Source organism: Doryrhamphus excisus, linkage group LG13 (genome assembly GCF_037039965.1).
Source record: "Doryrhamphus excisus strain RoL-2023G ecotype Guam linkage group LG13, RoL_Dexc_Guam_v1.1, whole genome shotgun sequence".
NCBI lineage: Eukaryota > Metazoa > Chordata > Actinopteri > Syngnathiformes > Syngnathidae > Doryrhamphus > Doryrhamphus excisus.
This window is the reverse complement of record NC_136369.1, coordinates 5,309,650-5,335,442: the sequence shown is the minus strand read 5'-3', so window position 1 is coordinate 5,335,442 and position 25,793 is coordinate 5,309,650. Positions and strand designations below refer to the sequence as shown.

Sequence of the window (25,793 nt, the reverse complement as noted above, 5' to 3'; positions counted from 1 at the left end):
ATGGAGTCCACTTTCCAGCATCTGTATTCTTGCAAAGAGAACGACAGCACGTTATCTTAAAGGGGACCTATTTTGTTATTATTTTTCGACCAGAGCAGCTACACACAATATCCCGCACAGAAAACTTTTTAGAGAATTGGCACCTAATCTAGCTGTATTTCATTTGATTTGTGCTAACAGTGCCAAAATGGATTAGCCAAACAGATTAGCCAAAATGGTCTGTTGTAATTTATTCCCCCTATGGCCCGCCTCCTGGCATGCCCAATCCACTCTGATTACACGTGTTTTGTCTAAATTAATTATTGTCAAGCATAAAAATGACTAAATGAACTAAAATACACATTTAAGGCATTTAGAAGACACATTCAATTGGATGTAGTATTCTATATTGGTCACTAGGTGTCAGTAATGTTACTGCAATGTTCGACGAGACACAAAAAGGCCAGAATTACTTACAAGTACAAGTACAACAGGGTTTTATTGCAGTTCTGAATGATCCCCAAACACACATAATAACACCTAATAAAAATACAGGCTAGAGTTGCTGCTGTTGACCATGGCAAGCTAAACCTCAGCTTTGAACAACCTGATGTCACTTCCTGTCCATCTGTCACTCAACTCCCACAGAGAACACATTTATAGCAACACGCAAGCATGAGTCTTAAGTCTTAAATGGTTCATTTACCCTTGCTGAGTACTGAAATCTTCTATTTATAGATGCGGAATTCTAGTTTGCGGATATTCACTTTTCCGTCGCGTCTGCAACCATTTAACCTTGATGAACCAGGGATTACTGGACATGAATATGCTTGTGGAGTGTGTTATGGCTCCAAGGGCTAACACAGACACTATGGGACATATTCTCCAAACTAAAAAGCTGACAAAGAGGCCAAAATTTATAATGCAAATAAACTTGCCAATACTTGGAATGTATGTGTTTCTCCAGGGGGGATCTTGTGAACAGATGTGTACTGATAAATAATGTAAACAAATGATTATTGACTTCATTTTTAGGTTGGAATCTTTGTAGCAACTTTGTAGCAAAAAGGCTCTCTCTTGCCAAACTGATATATTTTCAGTGCAGGGAGCTATCTGGTAAATGGCTTTATAATGGCCCCTTGCCGCCACAGTGTGCTCCCTGTTCATTTGTTGCTTTTGACGCTTCACAAAACACCGTACAAAAACACCTTGTGACTATAAATTAACATTAGCAAATTAATTATAAAATGGTTGTTCTTTATATCAATTTATGCCACAGTCGTGACTTTGCAATGTAAATGAGAACTGCATAACTGAACATAAAGAAAACATACACCCCTGATGCAGATGCACACTATCAAAAAAAGTGGAAAACACAGGCAGCAAGGCGAAGGAGGCATGCTGATGCCAGGCTGCTTTGTCTCATTTTTACCCGTCTCACTGCATTCTTGTTAGACATTTGGACCATATTTTCCTTGAGATTATGGGCCAAATTCCAATTTGTTGAACCACTGAACGTGGAGCAAGAACAAATTGCATTGGTGCAGAACTGCACTGCCTCATATTGTCAAGTGTTTGCTTTCCTTTTTACAAAGCAAAATAAGGTAACCGTATATCTGAAACTATAAGCAATATAAAAAATACATTCTAAGGCAATATAGCACAGGAGAGCAAAAACACGGCTTGTGCCGCAAACCTCTTGCATAATCCCAACAAAGTAATGTCAATGAAAGCATTAGATTCCCCTGATGAAAAAGTAGATGAGGGAACATTGATCACATTCTTACAGTACATTTACAGCATTCAATTATCAGGGTTTGACCTAGTATAGCCAAGTTTTTTTCCTTTATTAATCATGAGCTAAATACAAACAATTACATATTTCTTCACACCAAAAGAACAGACCGCATAGTATCGGTGCACCCATTCTTGTATTATGTCTTAATTCTGTTATTTCGTCTACCAAGTTGGGAGATACGATTGTAACAAGGACTATAAGTGTGTTATTTTATTTCATGTCAAAAAGGCTCTAATGATTTAAAAAACTGCATTTTGAAAATCATGAACAGGTTTTCTTTGCTTTCATCTCAAGATATTTTAAATCAAGAGTGCTACCTTGCGGAAATTCACTTATCACGGTCAGGTCTGGACCCGATTAATCGCAATAAACGAGAGATGGACATGTTTGTAGAGTGAATGAAAACATGCTTAGAGGGCTCATATTTATTATATCGTAGTTCTCAGAGACAGGTTTGACTTATGTTCTCAATGTTATACTGTTTCTAAATGGGGTAGTCTAGGTCAACTCTGCAGCTAATGAGCTTTAATATGAGTACCTTGACCCTAATGATTTGCTAATGCAGTCTCTGCAGTAAGTATAATATTACTTCACTAGCTTTCACTTAGGGTGTAAAATAGCTCATATGCAAACATATCAGGCTGTTAAAGTGAATGGGGGTGAAGTCAGTATACATGTATCAATGACCCACAGTGACACATAATATTCTGTTTTGCCACAATATATATATATATATATATATGATATATATGATATATGATGCAGTTCTGCACCTCTGCAAATGATTAATTAATGTTAATGTTAATGTTAAATGAATATATATGTATGACAGTCTCATGCAACTCTGGTAATACGTCTATTTCATGTTGTAGATGGTGAGTATTAACACTTTAGATAATAAAACATCAAAAAAATACATAAATTGAAAATAAAATTTAAAATTTACTCTGATTTGATGGCTCATTTTCAATGCAAAGCATTGAAAGTAGAAGCAACACAAAAAAAGGAAATTGGACAAGCCTGCAGTGCTTCCTATGCTACAGAGAAAATGCAGGCCCAAAGGCATTCACAATACTTTGGACCCGACCTTGCTTAAATATGACGAAACACATTTCTCTACTCTTATTAGCTAATGGAAATGAGAGTAGCGGTCAATGTTGCTGGTGTTGATAATAGTGATGACAGGATGCACAGTAATTGAAAAGTGAATATTGTGAGCGGGATTGTAATACAAGGCCCATGGGAGCGGACAAATGGAAAATATGGGAAACAACTTACTCACATCTCATCGCTTCACTGCTGCAAACCAGGCTGTCATTATTGTCCATTTTAGCCTGTCTGCCAACTCCAATCTCCTTACCCTTTACAGAGAGCTATGATGACACCCCCTGGCCTCCTTTCTGGTAATTCATGCAACGTTACAGCAGCATCTACTGGTAATAAGAAATAAATGCAACAGACAATGTACACAGATTATGGTTATGTAGTCATAGAATTACTGTACATACCGTACTTGAAAAGTATGGTTTCCATTCTTTCCTCTTCAAAAGAAGTTTTTTTTTATGTGGATAAACAATGCTGTAAATGCACTGAATAATTAACACATATTATTAGACCGGGAATTATACATTATCACATAAATACTGTTGTTTACAACTTGCATGTGCAACAAACCTGCCTTACAGGAGAATCAATAATTTTTTAAACATTTTTTCTGATTGCTCACAAGCACTCTTCACTCACTTTCAAAATCAATTATCATCACATAAGTGGGGATAGTGGAGTATCATTTCCCTCCATTTTTCCCTCTCGTCGTCATTAGAGCTCAGCAAAATCACCATCATCTGTCGCAGTCAATATACAGTATGATTACTCCTGTATCTCCAATTGGCTGAAATTGTGACCCTTACAATTGCAGTGTGTTATCTGTCACAGTCTCTCACAATCAAAGTGCCTCTTTGTCGCATTAGCATCATCATATCTGGTACAGTATATACTGTACCTCTCATGCATGCACACACCAGACGAGACTAAATCTACAGTAAAGGCTGTATTTATAGAGAGGTAAACATATGATTCAATTTAGAAACAATTTGCATATATAACATCTGTGTGGAGTTTGGCATAGAAAATGAACTGGATGGAATATATAAATATTCAAAAGAAATATAATTAAATGAATGATTCATACTTCACGGACCGTATAGGGCTATGAGGATTTTTCTAGCCGCTCATGGGCACTTACTACTGTATGCTGCTAAAACAGGGATGGGCAAACTTTTTGACTCGTGAACCGCATTGAACAGTCCACTTGGACTTATTGTATCTGTAAAAGTGTCATGCAATCTGCTATATGTGCTTGAGTCTCTTTTTTCAGGAGACCACATCAAATAACCAAGCTACTTAAACCATCAAAAGGTTGGCTGAAGCCATGATGCCAGTTTGCATGTTAAGTTTAAATGAAATACTTTAGAAAGAACGTGCGGGCCGTATTCAAACACTTGTCGGGCCGGATGTGACCCCCAGGCCGTAGTTTGCCCACCCCTGTGCTAAAACATGTTAGTATAATGACATCATCTGTGTCTTGGGATGACATCTTCATAAAAGCACTATACACAACTCTACACGTTAACATTCACGCTATAGGAGCTTCCTTGGCTGGTTAGATTGTAGATGGCAAAATTATAGTTAATGCTCGGTCGCCATGGCAATGACAAGGTATTAGTCTCCTCACTACACTAATGGACAGGCAACCTCATTCTGATGGGTTTAAAGGAAAAAAATAGGCAAGGTAAGTTTTGTTTTAGAGCACCCATTACGGTTTTGCAGGTAAGGATCACAGACGCAAAGCCACGCAGGTACAATGCAAAAATAAAAGGCTTTTTATGTACAACAAAAAAATGCTGAAAAATCCAGATTTTGGCAGCATAAAACTGAAACCGAAACCTCAGTGTGTACAAGCAGTGCTGTTTTAAAGTCTATTCTCTGAGCAAAAGGAAACCATTGCAGAGACCTGAGTACTGGTCTAATATGCTCATATTTTCTGGTTCTAGTCGGGTCTCAAGCAGCATCATTTTTGATGTACTGCAGCGGTTTACAGCTCGTTTAGTGAGCCCAGTGAGAAGGCTGTTACATTAGTTTAGCCTGCTGGACAAAGGAATGGATTCGTCTCACTATTCCCTTGATTTTGGCTATGTTTTTTTTTCAAGTGCTACAAAGCTGATTATGTTATTCATTTAATTTGGCTGTTAACGTTCAGATATGATCTGATCCATTATCTTCATGATGATGATGAGGTTTTAGAGAAGAGTCTAAAGGCGACTGATAACACTTTCTCTTTGTTTCTATGGGCTAAAGACAATGATTTCAGTTTTGTCTTGGCTAGAAAAATTTCTCGACACTGATGTGTTTGATGCAAGTAAATCTGCAGTACCATGTTCACCTGCAATCAACGACACATAAATCTGAATGTCGTCTGCGTAGTTGTGGTAGGACACATTGCAGCTGCAAATTAGCTGACCAAAAGGGAGCATGTACAGATTGAACATAGCGGCCCCAGGGTTGATCCCTGGGGAACACCACAGGTCATTTGGTCTGACACACAGTTACCAATATTTTCTGTCCTCCACGTAGGACTTGAACCATTTTAAAGCTTTAGAGCTTAACTGTGGCATCAAGACTGCTCTTCTTCAGAAGAGGCTTAATAACAGCCGGTTTTAGGGACTTTGGAAATATTCCAGTCTGAAGCGAGACGTTAAGTAGATGAGTGAGTTGTAGTAGCAAATGGTCCAGCACAAACTTTAGAAATCTAGTGGGTAATTTGTGAACATTTAACATTTACAATTCCTAAACATGCCACCAGTTCAAAACAAATCAGGATAGTGGTGTGCGTGTTTGTTTTTCATAATGTTACTGTGATTTTCGGGGGGAGGGTGAATGAACAGCCGAGGTATGCTGAGTGTTTTATAAACCTGTGAAGATAAGTTATATAAAACCTGTCTACATACAATAGTTCATAACTTACCATGAGTTCAGGGAATGTCAGCTCACTTTTTGCACTCTGATTTTGAATATGAACTTTTCTAATAGGTAACATAAATGGACTCATTTTATTCAAGCAGTTTATGAAAAGACAGACAACCCTGGATTTTTTTTAGATGTACAGTAAAGCATTTGACTGCAGCTTAAATTTAATTCTGAAAATTCTTTGCTGTCAATGTTGTTGCTTGTAAATCGAGCTGCACTAAGGCCCACAAGTATTTGGACAGGCAGTTTTTATTTATTTATTCATAATTACAAAGGACACTTAGTGTTTATTTGAATGTCCCACAAAGGAATATTATTTTTAGTGCAAACTAACAAATTTAGAATTTTTTTTAAACAAAGGGCGTGCAAGGATGAGGTGAACCTGTGCCCTAACTATCAAGGCAGCAGCTGCACCATTACATTACCATGGAATGACAATTAACTGCCATTTTATTCTCTTATTCTACTGCTCATCTGTTCTTTTTTTGATCCGCAGCCTCTATGCATTTGCCAGGAATGTATCTCTTGTGTAGGGAGGGCAGGCTCTGATTACAGCTAGTAAAGTTATACAGTATTATGTACATTGGCTCAGTTGACATAAGTATATACATCATCTTTAATACTCAGAATTATCCACAAGCTTCATTCATTCATTTTCTATACCACGAGTGTCGCAGGGGTGCTGGAGCCTATCCCAGCTGTCTTTGGGCAAGAGGCGGGGTTAACCCTGGACTGGTCGCCAGCCAATCACACTCACATTCATACCAATGGACAGTTTGGAGTTGTCACACAAGCGTCATTGACTCCAAAAAAGTATTAAAAATTGTGATTATATCTTCAGTGTGTGTTTGGACACACTAGATGCTATAATGTACTTATTGACTTATTTTATGTGTTAAAACGTGTTGTTGGATTTACAATACCAGTCAAATGTTTAGACGCACTGTGCTTACTGCTATGTCCAAACTCTTGGCTAGTATGATAACTACATTGAAATTATATCAAACATATATCAAACAGAAATACTTTAGAATTTTAATTCTCATTTGATTATAACACCAATAATGTATAATGTATTTTTAGAGTAGGAGGACATGTTACAGATTTCAAGCAAATCTTGAAGCAGAGGTAGCGTTTACATTTCTCTTTTGATGTTTTGAACGCACCACTGTGTTATTCCCCTTAAAACCTCTAGGGGGTGACGTCATGTGTTCACTTTCTAAACTTTTTTTCAGCGATTTTTTTTAAAGTGGGCGGAGACCTTAACTTCCAAACATCACATTTAAACGGGACTTGACAGTGACGAAAAGTTTGATGTTCGAACGCTTCCGTGGTGGCCATTGGGACGCCAATTAGTAGGGGAACAGCCCTTGTTAGCTAAAAAAAACATTTGGATGCAGCTTGCATAATTTCACATCACATTGATCGGCATCTATTGAAGTAGGTGATTTCATGCGTAAACGTATTTGTGGCGTGTTTGTCTTGTGTGCTCCAGTGTGTTGTATTGCTTTCATCGTTCTGATCCACAGCAAATGGAGTGGCGCCAGCAAAGCACTTTCAGCTGTGCAAATGCCTTCAATGAAGCTCAGCGTTGGATAGAGGTAAGGTTTTCATGTTTGTGATTTGTGGTTCAAATACTTGAAAACGTGCTTATGGTTGTGTTTGAAATTGCTTGAATTAATGTCAGGTTTTTAGAGACGAACATGTACAGTAAGACAGGTGTGTGGAACAATCATTCATTTCCTTAAAAGAACAACTTGAAACAGTTTTATCACAACAGAGTCATGCAGCCAGTGTGTTTGTGAAGGATGTGGTTGAAAGCATATGTTCTCATGAGTTGGCTGCTGTCCAAGCATTGCGCATTTTGCAAACATTAGACTATGACAAATCAATTCAAATTAACCCTGAATGTCGACTAAGTCTATATGGGATGTGAGTTTTGTCCGAGTGGCTCATAATGAGACTGTGTCCAGTGTTGGCAGTAAGCCTATGCCAATCTTGCATGTTTCCACCTCCTGTCACAAACAAGCATGGATGGTCTGTGCTTGTGGTAGAGGCAGGAAGCATATTGTTTCAAATGATTTGGTAAATGTTACTGTTAAGCAGGGATGTCCAAACCTTTTCTACACAGGCACCACAGGGCTCTACATTAAAAACAAAAATTACTTGCCCGTGGGGAATCCTTAAGGTGAGAACTACTTGCCTGAACTTGCCTCATGTAAAATGAAAAGACTGCCATAATGATATCATCTAATTTTTGTGGCATCACATGAGAATATCAAATAAAGATAAATGATTATCATTTCTTGTGGTTGTTTTCCTACATAGATCATGACGTTGCATGGAAATCTATTTTAAATATTTAAATTATCATTTATCAGTGTTTAATATATTTAGCATTAATATACATATGTTGATAATGGGCGGCACGGCAGTCTAGTGGTTAGCGCGCAGACCTCACAGCTAGGAGACCTGGGTTCAATTCCCACCCTGTGTGGAGTTTGCATGTTCTCCCCGTGCACGCGTGGGTACTCCGGTTTCCTCCCACATTCCAAAAAACATGCTAGGTTAATTGTCCATAGGTATGAATGTGAGTGTGAATGGTTGTTTGTCTATATGTGCCCTGTGATTGGCTGGCGACCAGTCCAGGGTGTACCCCGCCTCTCGCCCGAAGACAGCTGGGGCGACACCCCCCGCGACCCTCGTGAGGAAAAAGCGGTAGAAAATGAATGAATGAATATGTTGAATATGTTGTTAATTAATCAGATAATAGTACTGATGCATTGTATTTGGAGGAATGTCTGAAACGTATGTTAACATACATACATACACAATGAAACATTATTGAATAGACACATTTGTGTACTAGTAAAGTGTTTTTAAATCCAGAAAAAAATGCTCAATGGTCAAACAATAATTTTTGAAGCAAAGGTGAGAAAAATACACAGAGAAATGGAAGCGCTAGATTTTGTAGCTTGTGCAAAATCAGCACTTGGTATTGGATCTAATCGGTGGTGTTTCATTGTGACCACTTCAAATTGTCACAGCAATGTGATTCACTCACCTGTGCCATCATTTGATTTGCTGCCGCTAATAAAATACTTGTTTAGGAGGCACTGGTTCATCACTTGCTGTTTTCCTTCACAAGTTGTTGAAGAATTAGACCATGTTGGCAGGGACGCCATGATAGATGTTTTCCTAGTCAAACCATCGCTGATTGGTTGATCGTAAACAAGAACGGGTGTGGGTAAAACGGGGACTGTGGACAGCGGAACGCGGTCTAAATAAACTATTCTGATTGGTCCATTTCAAGATACATCGTTATTGTCGAGCCCTGCCCCACATACTGAAAAATGAAGGGATAGAAATTTGATATAATGTAAATGAACACATGTAGATACGGGATGTAACAAAAAGTTATATATTTCAAGAAAAAAAACTGCATCTCAGCATTGTGTAGTACAGTGGTTCTCAGTTATTTTCTACCATGCCCCCCCCATTTAGAAATACTATTGAAACTGATACAACCTATATGTTGATCTGTACTGTACAGTTTGAACTTAAAACTGAAACCAGACAAAATGGAGAGCAGAGAAGCAAGGAAGCTTATCGTATTATTTCCTGCTTAACTTGCAGCAGTTTACACGAAATAAACGAAACTAAAACATTTTAAATAGCAGGACACGACTAATATTACAGTCAGTTTGTATAATGTTTTAAAACTGGGCCATCTCTTGAAGGTTTATCATTTTTTTAATAATACATTTTCAGTTTCACTGTATAATGTACATCATGGCTGATGACACTGACAACATTCTTGAAGCCAAACTGCACAAAACTAATTGTGATCGTGGATTCCTGGAGGAACTAATTAGGGAGAAGAATAGGCTTTTGAGGCCCTCTGTTAGTTGCGGGGCTGAACCTTAATAACCTCATTTTTGTGTCCTCATTACTAAGACCCCCTCGCCTTGTGTATATATTATATGGCTCATGTTGAATTATTTCAGTTTAATTTGGACTTACACTTCTTGTCCACATGCATCCTTTTATGAAAGACTCGGACAGAGACAGTATATAAGGATATGTCAGCAGGAATTCTATAACTTGCAGTAGTTTACTCATTTTATTTAGTATTTAGTAATATTTTAGCACTTGGTAAATGCTCTTGTGTTACATCAAATTTTTGCACACAAAGTTCATGATTTGGTACTGGTGTGGTACAGTGCCTTTTGTCTAATTAATATTCTACAATATTTAGCTTTTGCTTCTCTCTTTGTGATAATTTAGATGCAGTAATTTTAATCAATTTGAGAAGTTTTAATCTTAAAGTGCAACTGCCCCTTTTTTTTTTTATTTTACCCATCATTCACAATCTTTGTGAAACATATATTTCTTTCCCTTTACTGTGCATTATAACACAAGAAAATTAATTTCAGCTAGCTTATCGTATTGTTATAATGATAACAGATGAAATTTCTAAACTCTACAAGAAGCAATGAAGTCTGTAAAATTAAATAATTAAAAATAAAAAATAAAAAATCACAAAATTTTTAACTATAATGATGAAAATGGTAATATTAATGATGATTATAATGATGGTAATAATGATAAAGATTATAACAATGATAATGATAATAATAATATTACAATGATAATAATAACAGGGGAAACAAGACAGTGGCATGAACATGATTATATCTTGCAAAAAGGGGTAGGCATTTATAAGCTTTTGCTTCAGCCTACTCCTTTTGGGCTTGGGATCAGATAGTTGAATACAAATGTAAATAATGGAAAGTTATATTTTGATTGATGTAAGAAATGCACTGTTATGATTCATATATTTGCCCAAATAAAGGAAAAAAATGCTGTCATTGGGATACACCTATTTTGACTCTGAAGCCCTGTAAAAAAACAAACAAAAAAAAACTACCAACGTTGCATGGTTTGATATACATGCTGTGATCATGCATTAACAGTACACTGACGATAACATGTAATAGTTGCAGTATCTTGTCGTATTTTATGATTTAAAACACTACCTAAGCGTCATTTCTCTGTGCATTGATAGACATTTAAAACCATGCATGTACGTATCTGTGTTGACATCTGCCTTTTGACTGTAGAAAGTTGCCTGTTGCTTTATTGAAGCAACATCCTCTTCTCCACCTGTTATCAGCTGTCCTGCCATAATGCCTGTGTGTAATATGGAACCCAGTCATAATCACATTGTTTATGTGCTGTTCCAAATCTTCATTCTTTATTATTTACACTTTATTTTCCATATGATGTGAGCCTTTTCATTTGTCTTTCTGTCGGCAAATTGATCATTCTTCACTCCGTTAATGTGTTTGAACTACTTAATGTCATTGTGCTTTTCATATCATTCCATTCAACCTTTTTTTCCGACATCATTATTAATTCTCGGGGACTACTTGGTTCCTGGCCCTCTTCCACGTCCTCTGCATCCACTATGACAAAACCTTTTTCTGCCCATTTTTTTGATTGCAATCAGTGCACAGCTCTTTGAGTCTACATAAAAGAATGCACTGTAAAATATGTGACATTTTCACTAAAGCTGGTTAGACATGTGTTGAATGTTAAATGCACACTGATCTCTAAATCTCACATGATATTCTCTTTGCCACAAGTTGAATTACTGTATTTCTGCTACACATCTCTTTTTGTGTTTTAGGAGGTGACTGGAAAACCTTTTGGCTGCAGCGATTTTCGAGCTGCTCTTGAGAATGGAGTCCTGCTTTGCGAGTAAGTCATGAAGATATGTGTAATCGAAGACAATTTGTCAAACTCTGAGAGTTTCTATGTCAATTTTGAGAAAACTAGGACCACTAGGGTCAACTGCAGGGTTGGCATAAAACTACCAAGGCCTGTCACAATAACAGATCTTTATGAATAATAATTGTCCACATTTTTGGTGGCGGACAGATGAAAAGAGGGTTCACTCTCTGTTCATTCCACAGTATCACCAATGCACACCAGCAGCTGCAGAGTGAACCCTCTTGTCATTCAGCCTGAAAGAAAGATGAGGCGACAAATGATCAACTTTGTTTCGTTTTTATCGTTTGATTTATCGATTATTGTGACAGCCCTAACACTGAGACTGAAACTGGTTCTTTGCATTGATTTGATCCTGCTCATATTTGTATACATTGATCAGTCATGTCATCTTTCCTCAGCAAGTCTTTCCATCATGCCATATAGTTGTATATTATTGAATTTATATCTTCAGCTATTTCATTTTTTCCACAGCTTGATCAACCAGTTAAAACCTGGCATCATTAAGAAACTGAATCGACATTCTACTCCTATTGCTGGCCTGGTAAATATTGGAGTTTTACATGGAAGAATGTATTTAGCACGCTTATTTGCCGTGATGTACAGTTGCTGGGTTTTATAATGTAATTAGGACAGTAAGGTCAAATTGTGCTTGGACAAAAATCAAATTAATGTCGAGTAGAAATGGGTCCAGTTATGTCTGGCTGGCCAATCTTAGACCATCTTGACCTTCACTATCAAACTTTGATGTAGAGGCTCCTACTGAAGAATTTGCCAATTTCTTGTGATTTGGAAGGTAATGGCAATGTTGCCATCCATTCTGCAGATCTCTTGCTCACCCCCATACTGGTTGTAACCGCGAGCCATGATATTTCTCCACCAAACTTGACTGTTTTCTGGGTGAATCTTGGGTTCACGCAGGTTCCAACAAGTTTTTTGCAGTATTTGTGGTGATTGGGATGCAGTTTAATGTCCATCCTCTCTACAAGCTGTGCAACACCATTGTTTAGTTCTGTCCAAATTCTTATTGGCCATTACCTTCCAAATTACAAGACAGGGCAAATTCTTCAGCAGGATGTCACTCCTTCTCAGACCCCAGCTTCCACATCAAAGTTCCTAATGGTGAAGAAGGTCAAGATGCTTCAGGATTTTTTGGCCAGTCTCCAGACATGAACATAACTGAGCATGTTTGGGGTTAGATGATGGAAGAAATCTCCATGAAGTCTAGGAGTGGTGCAAGACCTCTTTCTTTGCCATTCCAGATGATTTTATAAATTGATCATTAGTGTCATTGCTGGGATATGGGCAGAGTCCTACAAGCTCTTGGGAATCTACGGTACGTTATTTTGGCATACAAGACTTTTGTCAAAGCACAACTGTACTGTAGTACCTGCTCACCAGGAAGGTCAGGCATTTCCCCTCTAAAACATTCATTTTGATATAAAAAAAATTTCTGGGTGACAACCAAACTGTACCATTGCACCCGAGTGTATGCACAGGACTTCAATTGTTAAAATGTTCTCTTCACCTATAGAACATGACCACCTGCTCATGTCAACCATTAAATGGACTTGACGGCCTGATGTATTGGGGGGAAAACTAGTGTCTTTTGGGTTTCAATCCACAGGATAACGTCAACGTGTTTCTTAAAGCTTGCGAGAAATTGGGACTGAACGAGTCTCAGCTTTTCCACCCAGGAGACCTGCAGGACCTGTCAACTCGAGCAACACTCAGGTGCAGTTGTCTGTAAACGATGCCTTTTTATAAAAAAATAAAATAAAATCCTAGTGTGTATGTATGCTGCCTCATGCAATGCACAACATTTGTATTTCCAGCACCTTGGTACATTGTTATACAGCCTTGTTTTTTTACTTGTGATATAAAATATGTTGTAAAAAATGCCTTTGCAGCAGGGGTGCAAAAATACACAAAAGCTTTGACACGCTGAAGTTTTGTCATACTTCAGTAATAGAACTGTATTACAATGATGTTTATGTGAAGTGTATTTAAGATCATTGATTTGATGATTAGTATTTCAGATACTAATTACAGAAAGTCATTTTTTTCTTTTTCCCCCTTTTTATTGCAGGAGAAATGAAGGCAATCGAAGACTTAAAAATGTAAGTAATGGTTAGACTTGGTTATGCTCCGATTAGTCTCGTGCTGACGATTTTGATACCGATCATCCATGAGTGAAATCTGCCAATACCCATCACATGGATTATTTAAATAAAAAGAGGAGCCCCAAAAGTTACACGTTGTATTTTTTTCATCTTTATTTTTTTCTCCTTTAACTCACTCAATTCCAAAGACCTATTTATAAGTTTTTATAATCTCAAATGCGGATCCCAACAACATATTTACTGTATGTCTTTCAAATTCTAAATAGTTAATGGTGTAATTCTTAAATTGTTATTTTGATGTGGTGTTTTATGTTGAGTTTGTTTAGATATTTCAGCTGTCACAAAAGTAAAAGAATATTTACGTCAAAGTGAAACTTAAGCTTGAAATGTATCTTTTCACAAAAAGCTGTTTTGTCCTTTTTTTTAGTTAGGAACTGATATTTTACTGAAATTTGCCTATGTTCTAATGCTGATTACTGAACAAGCGGGAAAAGGTAGACACGACCCTTTTTTGACGAAAGACGGGAGTCTGATGTTTCTTACAGACTATATTCTATGTGCCTTGAAAGATCAGTCAAAATTGTCTGGCCGGTACTGGAGGGGGTGTTTTGAAAAATGTCTGGGAGGGAGTTAAGGAGCTCTGACAGGACATCTAGGTTGCTGGGCTCCAAATGAACGATCAAGTGTTTTCTCTAGCTGTCATTTGGAAAACTTGCCATCCTCAAGTGTTTCTTCTTCAAATGCCATATTAAATTAAAGCTTTTTAACATGCTATCCGCAGGACATATTTTGCATGGTATATGTTGCTCGGTGCACATCACTCTCACAAATGGCATGTAAGTACTACAAGGCACACGTTTGTTTGGAGTCACATGCCTATGCAGTGTGATGGAAAGGCAGAGGGCGATGCTATGACAGTACACAAAGAGAATGCTGCAATGATTCAATAGTGCGAGACACAGGTGATTGGTGTTCAAAGACATTTGATTGGAGCATCCCTACTAAACATCTGTCAAAGCTTAATTTAGTCATGGTTTTAAAGCCACACATTTTGTCTCCAATCTGCAACTGATAAATCACCAACAGGGCCCACAATGTGTGCCAGCCATCATTTGCCTTTTTGAAGTAGCTTTCTTTCACAGTTGTAACACGTGAGCTTTTGATTGTGGGGCGCATATGGGTGGACGTGCTGGTATGCATGCACTGTTATTATTTTACATGTTTCAGAGGTTGCATCAGAAGCCTCATTTAAATTCACACAATACTTGGCCACATGCACACAGTAATGAGGCTGTTTGTTAGTGCTCTGTCGTTCTTTGAAATGGCTGTTCTTTTTTTCTTTATTAAACAATTAGGGTCAATTTGTATCCATTGAATTCCAGTTTTATGAAGCTCTTTCGTGGGGCTTTGTTTGCAATTTACACTCTATTTCTTTAATACTACCGAGATTTTAAACTCTGGCAACTACAAAACAAAGGGATGGTCCATTTTTTAATTAAGATAATTCAAAAAGTCAGCTTTTTTCTTTGCAAAAATATGCCCAAAACATGCACATATATTACAGGGATTTACTTTTCCTTTGTAATAGGTGTCTGGTGTATATCAGAGTGTCAGCAGTGTTCAGTACTCCTGGATTGCTGATCAATATTCACACATTTTCCTTTATTCACACATGTCAACAATAATCTTATATATTGGTCTTTCTTGGAAATAAAACAGCACAGCACTTTCTAAGGTCTTTTTCAAGCATTCTTTGTTTTCGTCAAACCTACAACCTTAAGTGACATACAAAATGTCACCTTTAACTGCTGCTTTTAGTTTTGTTTACTGCATGAAGATAAGTTATATAGTAGCGGTTACTACTTTTTTATTTTTTTTTCTTACATCTTTGCAATCTTATTAAAATACTAAATATTTGTAATTCTATGTAATTTGTCATTTGATTCCATATGTATTTGCTCCTTCTGTATTACAGGTTCTGATCACAGTCTACTGGTTAGGTCGTAAGTCCCACCTAGATGAGTTCTACAGTGGTCCTCAGCTCAACTTCAAAGCCTTTGAAGGACTATTAGGATTGGCTCTGTCCAAGGTCTGATTCTTTTCTTTATTTACATCAACGTTTCTCTGGTCCAGAATGACATTAACCCTCCTCTCTTACTTCAGGCGCTAGATGAAGGCACCAATGTTTTTGTGAAAGATGGCATCTACAGTTGTCATCCAGGGAAATGGCCAAGCTATAAGAGGGAGAATTCAGTGGACAGCATCGACTCTGCAGAATCCCGAGCCATCCATACAAACAGTGAAGGTGCTTTTCTTTATGTAATGGAATAGTCTGTGGTCCTCGTGCTAGCCAAGTTGTCCTTACACAACCTGCCTGAAATGAGAATTTCTGGTTTATCCGTTGAGCACACAGTCATCTTGTGAAGCTTCCTTTCTGATCTCCACTACAATATGTCCTTTGGCTCTGACTAAGATGTCGGTTTTCAAAGTGCATTCTGGAAACTGTGGCATTCCCAAAGGTCTTTGTTAGGATGCCTTGATGACAAGTGCACTGATATGAGTTTTATTGGAATTATCTCCTTGCTTCATATACTGTATATTATGATCCTTAAACTCAACAACAAACGTGTTTAATCTGAAGTCACTTTTCCCTAATTGGTCTGTCAGGGTGTATCCTTATTTGGCAAAGATAGAACCCACTGGAGAAAATTACCACTTAACATTGTATGCACACAGAGCTTCCATCAGCGGGATTCAAGCTTTTGTCAGATTTTGTTGAATTTTGTGTCTGAGTCTGGTGTTTTTTTTTTTTTTTGTTTGTTTCATTACTTCAGCTAACTAGCAGAAGATAACCCCTGAACTGAAAATATATTGTCTTCTCCAGGTTGTGGAAGTGATGCAGAGGCTGAACAGGTATTTAGGATGGAGACCACACAACAGTTGGCCAAAGGCCATATCCCAACTCCACTCTTACAGAGGAAACGAGGAGAGGAAAGTGGAAAAGGCTGCTCTACTTCATTTATCAGGTGCAAAATCAGTCCTCCCTACAAAATGTGTGAAACTGTCTTCTTTTCAAGTTTTTGTTCAATATTTGCGTCTAATATCAGCGTTGAAATGCAAATGTAAACCTTATTCATTCAGATACTGTATATTATGGAAGATTCATGTTAAAATACAGGGTTGTTGTTGACAGAATGGTAACATTCCTGGTAGGCTTTATAAACCCAGAGCTCTGTGATAGAATGTTGTAAATTGGGAAGAAATTTAGTTTTTGAGCAGCCTTTCAGTAGCATGACCAGATATGTTGTTGCAAACTTGCTGACTTTGTTGCTAAATTTGGCAACATTTCGAACCTTCTTGGCGACATAATTTCTCAAAGAAAATAGCGACAAATGGAGGACTTTTTCTGGCATCTGAGAGTTTTCTGGACTTAAAAGTGAAAGCATGCACTATTCTACAGTTTCTGTTCTCACCGAGTAGCAGGGGATGCTGCTGATTCTCTTGTGGCCTGGTAGCAATTGGCCAATGAACTGCTTTGCTGGGAATAATGCATTTAGTATGCATTCTGTTTCTTTGTCTAGAATTGTATTTTCATATGTTCATGTACAGTATATATATCCTGTGTGTATCAAGGCTGTTTTTTTTCATATATTGGATATCTGCTTTTTTAGCCCCTGATATCAGTATCTGCATCAGACCCCAAATCCCATATCAGCCGGGATCTAATTTATCATCCCGGGCCGAGTGCCCACAAGTATTTTGTTGTTTTGAACGACAAATCTTGTCAAGGTTTAATGAATTAAATGTACCTGGAGTCGGGTGTAAAATCTGAAGCGGCAGTATGATTAATTGATGTTTCATCACAATTTGACTTGGCAGAATCATGTCTAAGTTAATATGCGTCATAACGATATCTCAGAATTTCACAGTCTGTGAAAAGATGAACATGACTACACAAATATTGGCGACATTTAGGTACCTGACTGTGCCCTTTACTGAAGTTTGAATTGCAGCTGGTCATTCATTTAAACTAAATGTTATACAAAACTGTGGTGAGACCAGCCATGTTGTTTGGTCTAGAGACGCTGCCACTGAGGAAAAGGCAGGAAGCAGAACTGGAGGTAGCAGAGATGAGGATGCTGAAGTTCTCATTGGGAGTAACCAGGATGGATAGGATCGGGAAGGAGTACATCAGAGGCACATTACATGTTAGAGGCCTTGGAGATGAAGTCACAGAGGTCAGACTGAGATAGTTTGGACATGTCCAAAGGAGAGCTAGTGAATATATTGACAGAAGGATGCTGCCAGGTAGGAGGCATAAAGGAAGACCAAAGAGGAGGTTTATGGATGTAGTGAAGGAGGACATGAGGGTAGTTGGTGATGACTGATGCAGAAGACAGGGTTGGATGGAGGAGATTGATTTGCTGTGGTGACCCCTGAAGGGAAAAGCCGAGAGAGAAAGAAGAATTCAGGCATGCAACCAACATATACAGTGCATCCGGAAAGTATTCACAGCGCTTCACTTTTTCTACATTTTATTGAGCGATCGGGGAAGAAGGGCCTTAGTCAGGGAGGTGACCAAGGCCCCGATGGTCACTCTGTCAGAGCTCCAGCGTTCCTCTGTGGAGAGAGGAGAGCCTTCCAGAAGGACAACCATCTCTGCAGCAATCCACCAATCAGGCCTGTATGGTAGAGTGGCCAGACGAAAGCCATCAGACCAGAGAATTTTGTTTCTCATGGTCTGAGAGTCATTCAGGTGCTTTTTGGCAAATTCCAGACGGGCTGCCATGTTCCATTGGGGCCTTGGTCACCTCCCTGATTAAGGCCCTTCTTCCCCGATCGCTCAGTTTTGAAGGCCGGCCAGCTCTAGCAAGAGTCCTGGTGGTTCCAAACGTCTTCCATTTACGAATAATGGAGGCCACTGTGCTTATGTAAATGTGATTTTTTTGTTTTCTATTTTTAATAAATTCAAAAAAAGTAAAAAAAAAAACCTTTTTCACATTGTCATAATGGAGTATTTTGTGTAGAATTTTGAGGTAAGAGATTAATTTAATACAGTTTGGAATGAGGCTGTAACATGACAAAATGTAGAAAAAGTGAAGCGCTGTGAATACTTTCCGGATGCACTGTATATGTGCTTTTTTGTAAACCACCTTGATGTCACCTAGCTTCAAGCACTATGCGCCACCTCTAATATTTCAACACTTTTACACATCTTTCACAATTTTTGTAGAGACTTTCAAATCAACCCTGGCTGGATTTGGTAAGTTTTAAAGTGCAAAGGTGTTATTGCTGTTGTGCATCAATTGTTTGTCTTATTTGATTTTGCTTGCTTCGTTGTGTTTGCTTGACAACAAAAGGAATAATGCTGCAATTACCATACAGTAATTACTTTTTTCTTTATTTTGAAGACTTGTCAGATGATTCTGTGACAAATGACAGGATTGTTTGAGTCAGAATTGTATTCCTCCCTTCAAGAGGTTTGCCGAGCCACCTGTTCAATGCTACTGGGAGAAAACAGACTGCATCTGTTGAACTGTGGCTTCTATGACTCTTATGCAGCTGTACTGCTTGTGCTTGGTAAAGAATGTTGTCATTTGGATTTGCTATTGCTTGTGTATGTATGGAATGCTTGCATCAAAACCCATACACTAGTTGTCAGTGTACAGTGGCGTATCTGCTCGAGTTAGCTTGCCAATTCTGCGTTGCGCAAAAGGGTCATCTTATTGTGTTTACTTGCTGGCTTTATATCCTACGTCAAATTTCATGTTTTTTTTATTTTCATTCCGAATAGGAGCAAATCATTGAGTGATATTCCAATGGTGTATCCTGCACGTAAAGTTTCTGAAGACGATAACCTTGTGGAAGAGCGCGAGCACAATAACAGAGACAAGACATTGAAGAGCCATGTTCCTGCCAGAGACAGTGAGGCTCACTGGCAAGATGTAAGTTCGCTGCAAACAATTAGTGCATTAACATGTTTCCAGGAAAAAAAAAAAACTAATGTTTTTTACTGAAAGTGGACCTATGATACTAGAGTCTGAGATGATCTTTAGTATCCCTGCAGATCCTTAAGTGTCTTAAATATATGAAAAATGCCTATAAAAGGCAGAAACTGAGGTATTGCTTGTGTCCATTCGGTTTCGTTTGTTTTCTTAACCGCAATTTTATAAGGGACTTGCGGGCCTTTATTCCGGAGAAGCTTTAAGTTTTTTCATAAAGAAAAATGAGAAGGCTACCTGAGGAAGGTTGGCAGTTGCAGAGGGAGGTAGCGTGAAATGTGAGCGTGAGAAAGTTGGTAAGGATCACAGTCTACATTGGGCTCATCTTATTAAGTTAATATTTCTAATTAAATTTGTGCTTGAAAATGTGCAGCTAATCTGATCTTTAATGGTTTAGTAGTGGTACTTTTAACAGGACGGAACACGGCTTATAAATGTAACCGCTACACTATTTCATGTGCATTGAACATTTATTTTTAACTGAATTTGTCCTTATTTAGGACTTGACAAAGTGGAAGAACCGTCGCAGGAGCACAAATTCTGATGTGCGTAGGAAGTCGCTTGACCGAGAACACGTCATTAACAAAATGACCAACGGATCTGCGAATGACCATGAAGAGAAGGGAAACCGCATGCAGCTGAAAAGGTAGTCTGCTGTTACAGATGCACTAAAAAAAAAAAGTGCAAACTTATTCTGCAATGTCTGCTATATGTTTTATAACTAATATGAAAAGGCTGCTGACCTCACTTGTCTGTTATGCCACAGTGAACTAGACTAATGTGACACATCCTCCATCTTTTCTGCTGCCTTCATTACTCTGACTCTTCTTCCATTACATACCAATTCTCCAGAGACCAGCTGTCACCACAGAGGCACAGCCTTGCCCCACGCACTCACTCCACTTCTCCTCCATCAAAGTGCTCAGGTTCTTTTTTCCGGCCACATGCTCGAGCTCCTTTGGCTCGAAGTTATGCCACTGAGGTGCCTCTTGGCAGTGCCTCTTCTCATAGCCACCAGAACTTTTCCTCCACACAGGTATGTTTATGTTTCTGTTTTGTTTACTCTTCACTTCAATAATTTACAATGAGTATATTGTACAAACACACCTCACTGATTCTGCGTTCACATTTATTTTCTAATGGTATGGGTTATTTAGGAATTACCATCGTTAATAACAATCAGGAATGGCTTGTTAACATGAACGATGGGAACCAAGTTACAGCTGCCAACTGTTTTCTGGAGATACAGCGCTGATCCACTCTATACTGATATTAACGATATGGTTGGTTTTGATATCGTGCTTAAAGTAAATATTGGTATTTTAAAAATATATATCGTCCAGGCAAAATAACCATGTTAATTCCACCCCCCCCATCACCCAATTGATAAATGAATAAGAGAAAATGCTCCTATTTACTGAGTTGGATAAAGTGGTTGAAATCATCCTAGGGGACTATTATTATTACCTAACAAGTGAATCACTTCAAGGTTTTTTCTATAAGAACATTAAGCAACCTTTGAAATGGTTTGCCGCTGTAATAAACCCACATCTTTGAAAAGTGCCACTCTCACTTCATCTCAAGACTCTGCATTCTCCTTGTTTGACACTGACAGTAGCGGTGCTGCTGTATTCTTATCTATGTTTCTTGTCACTGTGAAAAAGGTTGACACGACGGTGGAGTGATATTTTTTTCTATACCGGTATAGAGTCTTCCAAGTTGATAAGAAAATGAATTATACCGGTATAAATGATATAAATGCAAACAAGTCAAGTCCCCCCCACGGGGGGACTTTGATACATAAGGTGACAGACGATGCTGTCATTGTGAGAAGGAACGTTCGTGTGGGGAAGTATATACACGGCGGACTGTTCTCACTCTTAACACTAAACCACCTCCTACCGAGCTAAGCATTGGGCATTTGGAGTGAGCCTTGAAAGAAGTTTGGGATGGCTCAAAGTGCTCAGTTTCAAAAATCGTGGAATAACTGCCCCTTTGTGATGTCACAGAGGGGTGGACTTCCTTATATGGGCGTGGCTGTAAGCCCGATAAACTCTCTGCTCTCCCCCAAACTCTGCTACTTACTTACTCTGCTGTTTACGGACAAGCTCAGGCAGATATTATATTTATGATTCCAAGCAAGAGAAATATATTTTCATCTGTCAAAGGCATTTCATATGAGACTTTATTTTTTTTTTTTGGGGAGCATGAATGTGAAATATCCGCCAAACTGTTGCTGGTGCCAGAAGCAACACGCTCTCACCGGGAAAGGTACATTAATTTCACCTCACGTCTGGCTTCAGAGCGCCACCGCCTCAATGGTTAAATCTAAAGTTTTCTGTGCTGGTTATTGTGTCTAGCTGCTCTATAGAAATTCAATACTCAATAGAACTCAATACAAAGGGTTGAAACATGAGCATAATGGGTGCCCTTTAATCACAAGCACAGGTATTAGTTTGTTGAAGATTTTGTAGATTATGTGTGCATAGGCTGACATCCTGTTCGAGAAGTTTAAACAGCCACTTTAACTATAAGTAAATGTGCTTTACAAATTGAGTGTATTTCATTATATGGGTTAAGGTTTGTAACATTTTATGTTAATTCTGCTGAATTAAATTTTATATCGCCCAACCCTAGTTGACACCTTTGATAGTTTTTTATTTTTAAGAATTTTTTTTTTCCATTTGCCCTTTGCAACAATTTTGCGTCACTCCCTTTCTTCTAGACACAAGCACTAACATGAAATAGTCGTTTGCATAAGGGAGGGGCAACGGTCGAAAAACTTATGAAGGCTTTTGCATTTTGAAATAATTTTCAGCACATGATGGGTCAGATTTTTTGACATGTTGTATGATACCCCCATAAGCAGTGACTCACGCCCCACACAGTGTCCTGAGCCAGGAAAACGATGGAATTTATAAGGAAACACTTTGTTGTTGTCATAGCCCAGATAATTACAAGTATGTACTATTTTTTTTTTTTTTTTTTTTAATTGATCGCAATGAGTGCGTCTCCACACTGAAAAACATGCACACAACAATGGACAGGCGGGAGCTCGAAGTGATACGGTGGCAGAGAAAGGAACTCCAAGCTATTTTGTGATGTCTGATCTTTTTCCGAGATTTTTTCTGATTCAAATGTATTATACTTTTGAACGCATAATGTTTTTAGAAGCTAAATTCTTTACTTAACTACTTTCCTCAGCACTGAAATTCGAGCAGAACTCTGCTCAGGACACTGAGTCGCTGTTGACTTCACTGCTTATGGGGATGTCAACAACTTCATGTCAAAAAACACGTCTTAGCCCTCCTTGTCCAAGAGCAAAATCAGGTGGGGCACAATGGACACCACAGATCACAGATCTAAATTGGAGTTTGTGTTTGCAAAAAAAAAACCTTTGGGGCATATTTTCACAGATAAAGGGTTCAAACCTGTACACTCTGTACAACATGTATTAAATGGAGTGACTGATGAATTAAGAGCGTCACCACAATTTAAATCCATTTTTGTCGCGTAATGTCTGTTTTCTTGTTGTTCATCATTAGGCATCCTCAGTTGGCACCATGCCTGACTCTAATGGAAACATCGTGGGGGAAGAGACCCATTTTTCATCTTTGGCACTAAATGGAACAACAGTAACCACTCCCACTCAAAACGACCCTTTCAGCTCCCAAACCCAGTTCAAATCCCAAGGAATTCCAGTGCCCTTCCATCCTACAACACATATGACTCAGGCGGAGAATTCAACATCCCAAATGTCTTCTTCAATCACAACAATGCTTCCAAATGAAAAAGAATCATCTCGCACAATGGATTTGTCTGACACGTTGGGAGAGCTCTCTGACAACAGGCATAAGTTCGAAAGAGAGAGCCACAGTTTCCCTCGGGAAAACGCAGAAGACACAAGTAAATCCCAGCCAGCTTCAGGCACCAGGAAGTATTTGGCAAGAGCTGCTTCTTGGTCATGCTCAGCCAGTCTTCCACGTGGTTTCAGGCGATCTGAAGGATCATGTCTCCTCTCGTCCGTCATCACAGCCAGGCCCTTTGGGACCAGCCAGTCCAGGACATCCACGTTACCAAGACTATCTGATGTGAGTTATGGACAATGGTTTGTTTTCCCTTTTATGTTTAATGAGAATGCATTTTACAATGCATAATGTGTGCAATTGTGCACATATTTGGGGTTACCATGAAACCTGTTTCAGTATGTGTTAGAAACGCATATTTCAAACTGAAATGGTAAGTAAAAAAAGCACTAACCTGGCAATTTATTTCACTTTTAAATGTTTGGGTGGATGTTTCATGTTTCACTCATTGAGGTTAAGTGCCCATGTGGTTGCTAAGGCAAGTTAACATAATGAGGGCATTTCCTGTGCGTGCAGATGGCCTGCTTTTGTGATGCTCGTGTGGCTTACCTATTGTTTTCCCTCGTTAATAATATATGCAGCTGCATCCTTGTGAAACTCTTTTGTCTCTTGTGTAGTGTTCTCTCTCAATGGTGACTGGTTAATGCAATTGTCCTGCGTTTTTTTAAATGTAGCTTTCTAAACTTGTACTTGTTTTTGTCACTCAGGTGAAAAGTCTAACAGAGAATCAGGGTCCAACATCGATCAGTGAAAGAGGGGGATGTGTTCCCGTACCCACTAGTTCTTTGCTCAAAAGACAGACAGCCACGGCCTATCTAAGAAGTTGGCACCAGGATCCAATGCAGACCACCAACCAGACCGTTTTAGCAAAGGGAGCATGGAATAGTCTACCTGACCAGACCTTCCAGACCAATGGCTTTCAGCATCAGTCACAAACATATTTGAACATGCAGCCCCGACATAGCCAACTCGAATCTCTTCCACGTAATGTCGACATTCCAAAGGTATGTTTTTCATCAATGCAAAATTTTACTTCTTTAAGTAAAAAAAATATCACTTTTGAATGCAATTACAGGTGTATCTAAAAAAAATTTATATATTATTTTTTGTCACTGAATTCAGAAATTGAAACCCTTATCCAATATTGTTTCACTACACAGAATGAAATAATTCTAGCCTTATTTCTTGCAATTTTGATGATTGTGGTTTATAGATAAAACCAATATTTCAGAAAATTAGGACATTGTGAAAAAGCTCAATATTGGCCGCACGGTGGCCTAGTAATTAGCATGTTGACCATACAGTCAAGAGATGCAAGTCTCAGTGTGGAGTTTGCACATTCTCAGGTTTTCTGCAGGTACTCCAGCTTCCTCCCACATTCCCAAAAAATGTGTTGGAGACTATAAAATATAGGTGTGAATGTGAGTGTAAGTGGTTTTTATTTCCCCTGTGATTGGCCAGTGACCACCCTCGGGTTTACCCCGCCTCCCGGCCGAAGTTCAACTTACACATGATCACATCCTATCAGCCATTTAACTTGAAACACCTGCACACGTTTCCTGAGCCATTAAATGGTCTCTGTCTGGGTCAGTAGGCCACACAATTATTTGGGGGAGCTTCAAAAGGAGTGGACTGAGGCTGAGGCACATCAAGAGGCAGCACTCACGGACAAATTCCACAAATGTCACTAATGTTAAGCCACTCCTGAACCAGAGTCAGAAGCGTCTTACCTGCACTGTGTAGATAAAGAACTGGACTAGGTACAGTGCATCCGGAAAGTATTCACAGTGCTTCACTTTTTCTACATTTTGTCATGTTACAGCCTCATTCCAAATTGTATTAAATTAATCTCTTACCTCAAAATTCTACACAAAATACTCCATTATGACAATGTGAAAAAAGGTTTTTTTGACATGTTTTGAATTTATTAAAAATAGAAAACAAAAAAATCACATTTACACAAGTATTCACAGCCTTTGCCATGAAGCTCAAAATTGAGCTCAGGTGCATCTTTTTTCCACTGATCATCCTTGAGATCTTTCTACAGCTTAATTGGAGTCCACCTGCAGTAAATTCAGTTGATTGGACATGATTTGGAAATATAATAACTGTCTATATAAGGTCCCACAGTTGACTGTGCATGTCAGAGCACAAACACCAAGCATGAAGTCAAAAGAACTGTCTGTAGACCTGCGAGACAGGATTG

General features: G+C 38.6%; 1 protein-coding gene across 2 annotated transcripts in view; it reads left to right on the top strand.

The window, feature by feature from the left end:
• Positions 1-7,071: 7,071 nt before the first annotated feature.
• The window catches only part of lmo7b (LIM domain 7b), a 29,757-nt gene continuing 11,035 nt past the window's right edge, over positions 7,072-25,793 (top strand). For both annotated transcript variants that reach the window (XM_058089719.2, XM_058089718.2), the window contains exons 1-14: positions 7,072-7,243; positions 7,333-7,404; positions 11,496-11,566; positions 12,071-12,140; positions 13,224-13,330; positions 13,686-13,716; positions 15,695-15,808; positions 15,883-16,024; positions 16,604-16,745; positions 19,514-19,664; positions 20,222-20,367; positions 20,574-20,757; positions 23,267-23,812; positions 24,295-24,591. In XM_058089719.2, coding sequence (XP_057945702.2) covers positions 7,336-7,404; positions 11,496-11,566; positions 12,071-12,140; positions 13,224-13,330; positions 13,686-13,716; positions 15,695-15,808; positions 15,883-16,024; positions 16,604-16,745; positions 19,514-19,664; positions 20,222-20,367; positions 20,574-20,757; positions 23,267-23,812; positions 24,295-24,591 — 2,070 coding nt within the window. In that variant the 5' untranslated portion in view covers positions 7,072-7,243; positions 7,333-7,335. The remainder of the gene's footprint in view (positions 7,244-7,332; positions 7,405-11,495; positions 11,567-12,070; positions 12,141-13,223; positions 13,331-13,685; positions 13,717-15,694; positions 15,809-15,882; positions 16,025-16,603; positions 16,746-19,513; positions 19,665-20,221; positions 20,368-20,573; positions 20,758-23,266; positions 23,813-24,294; positions 24,592-25,793) is intronic.